Genomic DNA, 12,273 nt, shown 5'->3' on the forward strand with positions numbered 1-12,273 from the left:
ATATGATGAACAGAAAGTTCAAAAGAACAGCATTTATTTGACATAGAAATCTTTTTGTAGCATTATAAATGTCTTCACTGTCAAATCTGTTTAACGCATGAATAATTCATAAAGTATTAACTTTAGAACTGTAGTGTGTCCAAAGTTTACATACTGTGCACAACATACAAACTTTATACTGGAGATATGGGAAGACTGGTGTGTTAGCATGATTTAAAGACACTGAAGGTTGGCGACTGTAAAACTAGCTTTATTGTGGCCTCAGAGAGAGAGCGAGGCATTATGGGACAGCTGAGAGTTGCTTACGGTCGATAGCAGAGACAATGATGGTCCTCATAAGCTGTGCGGACCGGGCGTTTTGACTCTCTCTGTCCAGCACAGCTCCACTGGTGCGGATCTTCCCAGTGTTGCGGTTGATGGTGTAGAAGGGGTTCTCTGGATTTATGGAATAAACCACTGTCCCATTATCACCATAATCAGGGTCCACTGCTAATATCTGCAAAGAGAAAAATAAAAAATGAGTCACAAAACAGAGTTCCAAGGTGCAGAAATTAAATCACACCAATCATCTCCCCACAGAATGGCATGATGGGAGATTTATGCATGGGGCATAACTGTATAAAACCCTGGCTGTTATTTTTTTTTAAAGAGCCAATCAATTATTCACAGTGCTGGTGCAGAAAGCACTGAAAATCACTTAATTGGTCATTAGAGAACAAAGGTTCTGTAAGTCTTTAATTATTAAAACAGGAAGGACCAGACGACTGTGTTCTTCATTGATTCGAGGGAGTTTAAACGGGTGATGAATGGCATGGGTCTAATGTAAACTTTATCTAATTGAATTGAACTCTGAGGGATTTTATTTTACACACATTTATTCAGGCATGTTTACAGACCATTTTAAAGTTGATGTGTGTGATTATGCGATGTTAAAATATGTTGTCCTGCAGTCGTTTGTATTCCTTTTGCAGAAAGTCCTCAATGCTTTTTTCATATGAAAGAATACAGGGCCTTGTCCCTGGCTGTCAAGCTTCAAAAATTATAAAATTATAAAAATAAAAAAAACATCATATATCACATATCATAAAAGTAGTCCATGTGATCTGTGTTCATAGTCTTCTGAGGTTACATGATAGCTTTGTGTGAAAAACAGGTCAAAAATTAAACTGTTATTTAAAGCAGCACTCAGTAGCTTCGGGACTTCTTCGCTGTATTCTCGCTTTTTGCTCGCAGGTTTCTCTCTAGAGCTCCCCCCACAGCTTCGGAATAGATATTTGACAACACTGTCGTAAAAACTCGTTGTTGATTCTCAGACACCAGAGGCTATAGATCAACGACATCAAAGCAGATGGGACATTCTTTAAAACGTCTTCTTCATTCGGGTTCGGACAGCGTGAGGGAGCGCAATAATGACAGCATTTTAGCAGATTTCTTTTGGCCGTAAAGCAATTGTTTACATCGCGAGACCTGATATCACGCGAGACTTCCTGACGCAGCGGCCGGCGGCCCGCCGGCTCAAAGTTGCAAGTGCGTATTTTCCGCTCACGGGCACCAGGGGGGTGCGAAACGACCACCATTCAACCCGAAATAAGTAATATAACCATTCCAATGACTCCGAAGCTGTTCAGTTAAGGTAAAAAAAGTTACTTAGTTCACCTTTAACAAAAATCATCTGTTGTAAAAAAAAAAGTTTTTGAAAAAAATCTGGAAAAAAATTGTGTCCCGATGCCACAAAAATATTAAGCAGCACAACTGTTTTCAACATGATATGATAATAAGAAATGTTTTTTGAGCAGCAAATCAGCATATTAGAATGATTTCTGAAGGATCATGTGACTGAAGACTGGAGTAATGATGCTGAAAATCCAGCTTTGACATCACAGGAATAAATTACTTTTTAAAATTTACTGAAATAGAAAACAGTTCATTTATATTGTAAAAATATTTCACAATATTCATGTTTTTACTGTATTTTGGATCAAATAAATGCAGCCTTGGTGAGCATAAGAGACTTCCTTCAAAAACATGAAAAAACCTTACCAACCCCAAGCATTACTGAATGCTGCACGGAAAAGAATAACTTGGGAATTCGGTAAATCATCAGATAAAAGGAGTCTTAAATGACATGATAGTGAGTACATGATACTGATTAGATTAGATCACACAATACCACTGTTTTGACTGGTAAATAGACTGATTGTGGAAGTCTGGACCAGAGTGTGGAAGTCAAAAGCTTTAAAAGATTTGGTTTCTACATCCACTGCTCTGTGATTAAAATTATCCATCCATTTCTTCCTTTGTTCTGTTTCATCTCTCTCTCCTGCACAGTGTCCAGCAGGGTAATCAAGTATTCACTTGACTCTGGGCTACATTTTAATTAGTCATCGGAACCTCCTAATGAAGTTCAGTCCTGGCCTGTTAATTAAAGGACAATCAGTGGCATATTTATCCCAAGACAGAGCCACTATAAAACACCAAAACGTTAACAAGCAGAGTTAAAGGTCTTTAAAGGCCTGACCACATTTAACTTGAACACCCACATCTCAAATTCAATAGTTTTTTCCAATATACTGTAAAACAGCATCAGTTCCATCAGTTCGCTTTTTCCTCAGATGCCACGTTCACAGATATCGCCCACAGTTTAGATAGTCTGATTTATACTGCATGCAAAATGTAAAAGATCCTGCAGAAATTGTTGCACAAAATGTGTTTACAAGGCTGAAATATATCACCAGCCACTTTATTAGGTACACCTATTCAACTGCTCATTAACGCAAATATCTATTCAGCCACTCACATGACAGCAACTCAATGTATTTAGGCATGTAGACATAGTCAAGACGATCTGCTGAAGTTCAAACGGAGCATCAGATTTAAGTCACTGACTTTGAGCGTGGCATTGTTGTTGGTGCCAGACGGGCTGGTCTGAGTATTTCAGAAACTTCTGAACTACTGGGATTTTCATGCACAACCATCTCTAGAGTTTACAGAGAATGGTCCGAAAAAGAGAAAATATGCAGTGAGCAGCAGTTCTGTGGGTGAAAATGCCTTGCTGATGTCAGGGGTTAGAGGAGAAAATCCAGACTGGTTCAGCTGATAGAAAGGCAACAGTAACTCAAATATGCACTCGTTACAACCGAGGTCTGCAGAAGAACATCTCTGAACGCTCAACACATCAAACCTTGATACAGAAGCAGAAAACACACCGGGTGCCACTCCTGTCAGATAAGACCAGGAAACTGAAGCAACAGTTCACACAGGCTCACCCAAATTTGACAACAGAAGATTGCGAAAACGTAGCCTGATCTGATGACTCTCGATTTTTGCTGCAACATTCAGATGGTAGGGTCAGAATTTGGCATAATATGAAAGTATGAACCCATCCTGCCTTGTATCAGCGGTTAAGGCTGCTGGTGTAATGGTGTGGAGGATATTTTCTTGCCAGACTTGCCCCTTTTTGCCAACTGAGCATCGGTTTTAATGCCATAGCCTACCTGAGTATCGTTGCTGAACATGCCCATCTCTTTATTACCTCAGTGTGTGCCCATCACTGATGGCTACTTCCAGCAGGATAACACACCATGTCACAAAGCTCAAATCATTTCAAACTGGTTTCTTGAACTAACATGAGTTCACTATTCTCAAATGGCCTCCACAGTCATCAGATCTCAGTCCAATAGAGCACCATTGGGATGTGCTGGAATGGGATATTCGCATCATGAATGTGCAGCCACAACTGTGTGATGGCATCATGTCAATAGGGACCAAAATCTCTGAGGAATGTTTCCAGCTTGTTGAATCCATGCCACAAATATTTAAGGCAGTTCTGAAAGCAAAAGGGGGTCCAACCTGGTTCTAGCAATTAGTACCTAATAAAGTGGCCGGTGAGTGTAAAGTAGGCGATTCTTGACCAGAATATTCTGTAATCTGGATGAGTATTTCAAGTGCTTTTTACAATTTATGCTATTGCAAAGCAGCTTTACAGAAATGGATGCCTTAATGTCTTACAACTCACCGTGGAGAAGTCAAAGGCAACACTTCTGTGGCAACAGCCAAAGGTCTGGTTTATTGAGACTGTGAAGTTTAGTGGCAGATAAATCTGAAATCATTGATACCACAGTAATGCTAATAAAGTGTGCAACAAAGTAATAGTTCACTTAAATAATGACACAGCAGTCAACACCAAAACAATAGCAGAAATCGTATCTAGTGGTCAGAATTTCAGTCCAACCAAAAGTAAAAATTTAATATTTTATATAGCTGTGCTTGTTGGATATTTGATTTACTAATTGCCTCAAACAAAAACCTTAAACATCTTTAAAAAGATCTGATGCCATGAAACTAGTAAACTTTTGCAAATCCAACTGACTTGTTCTTCTTGAAAAGTGTGTAATTTATTTGTACACTCTAAGGAAAAAAGGTTCAATGGGGTTCTATGTAGAAGCTTAGGGTTCTTGACTGGATTTTAAACACAAAACCTTTATGACAAAGAGGTTCTATATAAGAAGAAATGTCTTAAATTAATGCATAATACTTTCATGTTTAACAGGTTATTTAAAATTCTTCTAGTCATAAAGTATGTTTATGAGCTGTTTGATTCATAAAATGTGACCCTGGACCACAAAACCAGTCTTATGGGTAATTTTTTTTTAAATTGAGATTTATACATCATCTGAAAGCTGAATACATAATCTTTCCATTGATGTATGGTTTGTTAGGATAGGACAATATTTGGCCGAGATACAACTATTTGAAAATCTGGAATCTGAGGATGCAGAAAAATCGAAATATTGAGAAAATCGCCTTTAAAGTTGTCCATTTCTATTGGCGATAGTGCTGCATCCATTCACCAAAATAAATGTTTTATATATTTAAGGTGGGAAATTTACCAAATATCTTCATGGAACATGATCTTTACTTAATATCCTAATGATTTTTGGCATAAAAGAAAAATCTATAATTTTGACCCATACAATGTTTTGTTGGCTATTGCCACAAATATACCTGTGCAACATAAGACTGGTTTTGTGATCCAGGGTCACAAATGTAATCAAAAGAAAACATGAATTAAAAGAAAATTAATTAAAACTAAATCCAAAAATTGATCCCATGATGGGAACCACTAAAAGGTTCGCTGAAATAACCCTTTCTTCAAAGAGTGTAGGTTCCAGAGCCAGACATAACAACACTAATCCAACGGGATGAGTTAGTCATGAAAACAGTTCTGTTTGGTGCCACGAGTGGCACATAAATCACACACTTCACCTTTAAATGAGCTCATTGTAGCAGTCTGGGAACCTGGTAAACAAGATGTTGCTTCCTGGTGGACTGATAACTTTGTGAACCATGACTAGTGGAAATACATTAAAGCTAATCCGTCATATTGGAGTTTTAGATGTTGGAAACCTCTAGCTAACTTATGAATGGTCCCTGGGAGTGCCTTCTGAGACTGAAAGTAGAGATGGCATGACTGACATTAACATATTAACTAATTTATTCATTCCCCAAAGGAGGAAAAACCCCTCAAGATGGGACTTTCACATACTTCATGCAATAGAAGAATAGGAGCATATAGGAGCTCCATAAAATGTTCCAAGGACACCGGGGTGAGAGCCCACTTTGAATTCAGCTGCAAAACTCCAGCCGATCAAAGGCTGGGACAGAGAGGTTTTCTCCAGACGGAGAGGAGATGGAAACTTGCTCCTCTGGGTACTGGGAGGATTTGACTCAGAGAGAAACTATAAGATATTATTACTCATAAAATCAATAGCACTAACCATGTTTACCAGCTGACATTAGGATCAAACCTCTGCTTCAAAACAGGCACTGTTTCTGTATCTTGTCATTTCATCTAATCTATACAGATGGCGGGATATGATGGGATTGTAGAATGTTTGATGTCTGACCAGACCACGTCTGTCTAGTTCCTAAAGGGGAGCTATACGTACCATTAAAAAAAAAACAGAATAAGTAGTTTTTTGAAACCACATGATTACTTTGTGTGAGGAACAGACTGAAATGTAAGCCATTACTCACACAAAGCAGTCAAAAACTATTTCTGGGGAAATATTGCTGTAAAAAAAAAGAAGGTCTGGACAGTTTGAGGTCGAAAGGTCAGTTCAGAGGTTAAAGGTCAGATCAGTGCACTCACAGTAATGACGTCGGTATCGATGGGACTCATCTCCACAACATTTGCTTGATACGGCTCATCTCGCCACATGGGGGCGTTATCATTTATGTCCAGTATAGTGATGTTTACCTGCAGAGAAATATATGCATGCTTTAAAACATTATAAAATCACTATAATGCATGGCTTCAAGTGACTTTGCATTTAAAATATGGTGGAAACAGCTATATGAAAATAGACACCCATTTAATTATTAAGAATAGACACAGTAAACGACTCTTCTGTCAAGTAATATAAAGTAGTTTTATACATAGGTGATGCTGTCTGTTTGAGGAAGATCAAAGAGTCGGCCGTTACCGTAGCGATGCCAATTTTCTGCTGTGGCCCCACCCCACCATCCACGGCTCTTATGATCAGAATATACTCAGACTTCATCTCTCGATCCAGAAGAGCTGTAGTGGTGATCTCTCCTACACGCACACACACACACGTTGGGTTTCCATGTTTTAAGGGGACTTTCCATAGACATAATGATTTTTATACTGTACAAACTGTATACTCTATCCCCTTACCCTAACACTACCCCTAAACCAGCACAGAAAACTTTCTGCATTTTTACGTTTTCAAAAAACATCACTTAGTTTGATTTATAAGCTGTTTTCCTCATGGGAACCAAAAAAGGTTAAAAGGTTAAAGGGCAGGTGTGAGCGTGTGTGACGTTGCCCACCTGAACGTGTGTTGAGTCTGAACTGTGAGCTGCCCTGTAGGGAATAGATGAGAGAGGCCTGACCAAATTCTCGAGAGGCGTCCAGATCGGTGGCATTCACAAACAACACCGTAGCTCCTGACAGAGAGAGAGAGAGAGAGAGAGAGAGAGAGAGAGAGAGAGAGAGAGAGAAACCATCAAAAGTTTTCAAAAAAAAGAGTCAAAAGAGAAAAGAGGAAGTAAACAAACCATCAGATAATGATTGCGTGAGACAGACAGCTGAATGAAGAGAAAAACACATAACACATAACATGACATGATAGACAGGCAAAGTGTAAGGGATGTTCTTCAGACAGGAAGTGGTTAATGTGTGCTTTGATGGAGACAGGGTTATGGATTTCAGGTTTATCAAACTTTAGTGGAGTGTGTTCAGTACCCTTGACACACACACAAACACACATGCAGAGCAAATGTAATTTCCCTTTGATGATTGGAGGCGAGTCTATTGTGTGGAATAAAGGCATTTAGTGAATAAATGCATGAGAATTGTGACCATCTCTGTCTCTTTTCCCTCTGCACACAACCTACTTGCTCAATTAAAACAATCATTTAAAAGAAAAAAGAAAAAGAAAAAGAATTATAAGAGCCAAAACAGAAACAAATATCTTGAAGGAGTTTTGTAATGTGTCCAAAATGATGCAGCGCAGAAAAAAATGGTGGCTGAATAGACTAGATTTGCATTTCCATTGCTTTTCATGCTGACTGGTTTCTTTCTGCGGTGCATAAGAATCAACATATAACTCTAATATTAACATTATATAACATAATTGTGGGAGATTTAAAAAATCACAACAGTGTTAACAGGTTTAGTACAATCCTCTAACTAGATTTTCTGTGTAATATTTGAACTCTTTGGTTCTGTTTTTGGGTGGTCAGAGCTGAAACAAAACTACCATAAGCCCGTGTGTCTTGGAAAACAGCCCTTATTCACACAAAACATTATATTAGCGTTGAACAGAACTAGTGCACAGCTGGCTGAGCGTTGTAAATCATCACTGACAGGAATCTAGTTATGTTGTCATGAGGTTTTGAGCACTGTACATGTGCTACATGTTGATACATTCTTCCATTTTTTGATAATATAATTATTAATGCACCTGCAACGATATTCTCCGGTATGTTGACGATATAAGACGGGAGGCTGAACTCGGGTGGGTTGTCATTCTGGTCCTGCGGAGGGAAGGAGGGAGGAAATCAGTGTTTTAGATATCTAAAAAAGTCTTTAAATATTAACTCATTAATTTTCCACAGGGAAAAAATGCTTTGGTTGTAATTAAATGTATTGATGGAGTGCTTTTAGGGTTTAATGGAAACTCACAGGCTGTGGCAATGGGAAATTATTCAATATTAGACACATACACTGTTTTACCACTTCAATTCAGCTCAACGCAGTAACACACACACACACACACACACACACACACACACACACACACACACACACACACACACACACGGGCATGTGTCAAACCCCTGCTGTTTTTCAGATGAAATGTGTCTAATCAGAATTATAATAAAAGAGCAGAGAAATGTCAGAGAGAAATGATCTGTGGATTAACCGTCCTAGTCAATGAACCTAAGAGGAAACCAATGAATTCAGAACGAACGCAGATCACGCAACACCAAACTGTGTCTGTTTGTGTGAGGAACTTAAATCTGAAATGACGGTTCAGTAATCTCTGTTTTCACTAGATTCTAGGATAAAGATAAAGTATTATTCTGGGTTACAAGTTAAGCTCAATCGCAGCACTTGTGGCGTAACATAAATGTTCCTTTTTCTATTAAAAGATCAAAATTCTGGATGGGCTCTTTGGCTCTGTTTACACCTGGTATTAAGATGTGTTTTGGTCGATCGGATCACAAGTGGACGGCGCTAAATACAGATGTAAACGGGGTCTGAAACGTTGTGAGCTTGTCTTCTTTCAACCACTTCCAGAGGTAGTCGAAAACACATTCGACTGGATTACTTTCGTGGTGTAGACGCTCATGTGGGCGAATGTGTTTAAACAGCCACAAAAGACCGTCTACTCTCCGCCTACTGACTTAACGTGTAAACATTATGGGAAGTGCACTGGCAAGATGGGATTTAAACTTTGTCAGCTGGAGACACAAGTTTGGGTTGAAGACGAAAAATGTACCAAGCACAATGTTCTCTCGCCATTCCTGATTTCTAACACACACTCACAGCGTTCGGCAGGTCTTGCGTCTGTCAGAGCAGAAACTAAAACGTGTGTTTTTCCATCGTTCCATATGTTAATTGCGCGAGCTTATTTCGTCCATTAGATTGACCGATTTGAAAAAAGAAAACAAAAACATTTACCCCCCATAGACCCTCCCCTTGAAGAAATCAGGCAATAAACAAGTCTAAGTTATTTTTTGAGGCTTAACGTTGAACCCAGAGTATTCCTTTAAATTAAAAGACGGTTCTACTGCAACACAACAAATTAAAGAGTTCATCTGTCCTGCTGTAATGTTTATAACACACTAATGTTGAAAAGTTTGGGGTCAGTAAGATTTTTTTTTTCTAATAAAAATAGACACCCATTTAATTATTAAGAATAGACACAGTAAACGACTCTTCTGTCAAGTAATATAAAGTAGTTTTATACATAGGTGATGCTGTCTGTTTGAGGAAGATCAAAGAGTCGGCCGTTACCGTAGCGATGCCAATTTTCTGCTGTGGCCCCACCCCACCATCCACGGCTCTTATGATCAGAATATACTCAGACTTCATCTCTCGATCCAGAAGAGCTGTAGTGGTGATCTCTCCTACAAAATTTCTAATTTTTAAAGTAGTCTCTAATGCTCTCCAAGGCTGTAACTATTTGATGAAAAATGAAGTAAAAGCAGTAATGTTGTGGAATATTATTGCTATTTAAAATAATTGTTTATTTTAATCTATTTTAAAATGTAATTTATTCCTGTGATGGCAAAAACTGAATTGTCAGCATCATTACTCCAGTCTTCAGTGTCACATGAAATCATTAATATGCTGATTTTGTGCTCAAGAAAGATTTATTAATACCAGTTGATTTGTGGAAACCGTGATACATTTTGTTTTCAGGATTCTTTGATATATACAAACTTTGAAAGAACAGAATTACTTGAATGGAAATCTTCTGTAACCATCTTTAATGTAATTTTTTGATCAATTTAATGCATCCTTGCTGTAAAACAAGTATATATATATATTATATATATATATATATATATATATATATTGTATATAAAAAAACTCTTACTGACCCCAACCTTTTAAACAGTAATATAACAGACAATCATCCCAACAGGATTGGCCTCTTTCATGGTGTATGCATTTTGGACATTCCCTGCAGAAGGCAGGTGCAGTACTCACAAACAGCTCTATGGTGACGGGAACAGTGCTGTTGAGGGACGGGTTCCCTCCGTCTATGGCCAGCAGAGTCAGAAAGATCAATCCAGCAGGAACCTGCTCGTAATCCAGAGGACGATTCACCGTGATGACTAAACAAACAAACAGGGGTTATGACATTCAAATAAAACAAATATAAAAACAGAAAGAAAACAAATACATCAGCACATGCTTAGAAGACACGCAGCTATAATCCGTTTATGAAACACCAGAGGTCACAAAGGCTTCTCTAAAGGCATTTTCACGCTTTAAGGTGTTAAACACAAATCCGATTCCCCGCTAATGCACAGAGCGATGGCGAGAGCCTAATGTAACCCGTCAACAGCCTGAACAAGCAGTGAAATCGTATTATTAGGTGACTTTGATTTGAACACAGACCTGCATAGCCCTCCACCACAGTGATGCTGAAATATGATCTGAACTGAGAAGCGTAGATGATGGAGTAGGTCAGGATGTTATTGGGAGGAGAGTCCTCGTCCGTCGCCTGAGAACAACACAAAGAGAGACACAGAAATATGTTATATCCTCACTATAATGACTATCTCAAAACAAGTTTCCCAAACACTCCTACCGCCACATTTGGGAAAAGCAGGTAGTGTCACCCCCAAACTAATGCAATTGGCCACAGTATCTGACATGTGACACTCAAGCAAACAGAGCAATGTCTAGTGAAAAAGCAGTTTTGTTTTATTGTTAACTAAAACAAACAAAAAAATTTTTTTTTTATAAGGTGATATAAAATCCAAATATTTGATGAAAAACTTAATTAGAAATGTTGCCTTGCCAACTAAATGAAATAAAAATAAATGAAAGCTGGATGAAATATTCAGAATGATATCAATCCACAATCTGACTTGTGATGCAGCCTGGAAAGATTTGTTCATTCTTTGGGTTTTTTCTCCATTTCTGTCACCAGATGGTCCCTTGCCACTGTTGCTTTTAGCTTGCTTAGTTGTGGACACTTAATATTCAGTAATATTATTGATTTGACTACACTGACACTATTGGATGAGAATAAAAATGTAATAATTGATCATCATAATTGATGATTTTTGCAGCATCAACACTGTTATTGAGCTGAATCAACACTGAAATGACTCAAAGTGAACGACACCGTTGTCTTCTGTAGAGCTGCTTATAGCTGAATTGAACTCATTTCATAATTTATAAACTTTACACAGACATCGAACTGAACTGAATCAACACTGAACTGAATTGAGCTAAAAAATATTGTTTTCTGTAGAGCTGCTTTACAGCAGAATTGAATTCTGACAGCATACATTATCATTATTTTCCTGTTTATCACTGTAAAGCTGCTTTGAAACAATCTGTTTTGTATAAAGCACTCTATAAATAAAGGTGACAGTATTCACTCTTCAAGAAGTCACAAACATATATCTCACAAAATGTCAACATATAAAAGTCATTAAATGAAGAGAAAAAAATCTATTATTAATTTTTGTCTCAAAAGAGTAGCATTTTTAGTATTTTTAGGTAATAAAATAATTAATGGTATATACAGTAGTGGCCAAAAGTTATGTCTGACCAAGGAAAATAGGCTTCTTCGCACTTTATTCAAACTTTTTATTTTGTATGCATGTTGTGAAGTTGTGCCTGGAGTGTAATACTTCTATACGCATTCCACGTTTCAATTGTATCATTAATCATGACACAAAGAAACATAACGAATTGTGTGGATGTCAAGGGCATACCAATCTTGCACTTATTATTCCCAGCCTATAATTCAGTAAATCACTATGCGATTCAATAAATCATTATGTTAGCTATATATTATTAGATGTTATTTTGTGGGTTTAAGTGAAAATGGACAGACGGAAGGAGCTGCAACCAATGAGCATATTGTTGAAATGACTAAATCTGGTCAATCGGTTTTGGGTATCGCTCATGTGCTGGATGTGAATGGTCACAATGCACAGAATTATTTCAAAGCACTGAGACCACTGAAGAATGTAAAGTGCTGTGGCTGG

The 12,273-nt window shown here is 37.9% G+C and overlaps 1 protein-coding gene across 1 annotated transcript in view; it reads right to left on the bottom strand.

Annotated features, from left to right (window-relative positions):
* The window catches only part of cdh23 (cadherin-related 23), a 270,521-nt gene that overhangs the window by 60,965 nt on the left and 197,283 nt on the right, over positions 1-12,273 (bottom strand). The window contains exons 16-22 of the mRNA XM_082153247.1: positions 10,664-10,769; positions 10,250-10,377; positions 7,992-8,064; positions 6,856-6,972; positions 6,486-6,598; positions 6,152-6,259; positions 307-496 (exon numbers count right to left, since the gene is read on the bottom strand). Of these exons, the coding sequence (XP_082009373.1) occupies positions 307-496; positions 6,152-6,259; positions 6,486-6,598; positions 6,856-6,972; positions 7,992-8,064; positions 10,250-10,377; positions 10,664-10,769 (835 nt within the window). The remainder of the gene's footprint in view (positions 1-306; positions 497-6,151; positions 6,260-6,485; positions 6,599-6,855; positions 6,973-7,991; positions 8,065-10,249; positions 10,378-10,663; positions 10,770-12,273) is intronic.

The sequence above is a fragment of the Leuciscus leuciscus genome (assembly GCF_965113295.1).
Source record: "Leuciscus leuciscus genome assembly, chromosome: 22".
Classification (NCBI taxonomy): Eukaryota; Metazoa; Chordata; class Actinopteri; order Cypriniformes; family Leuciscidae; genus Leuciscus; species Leuciscus leuciscus.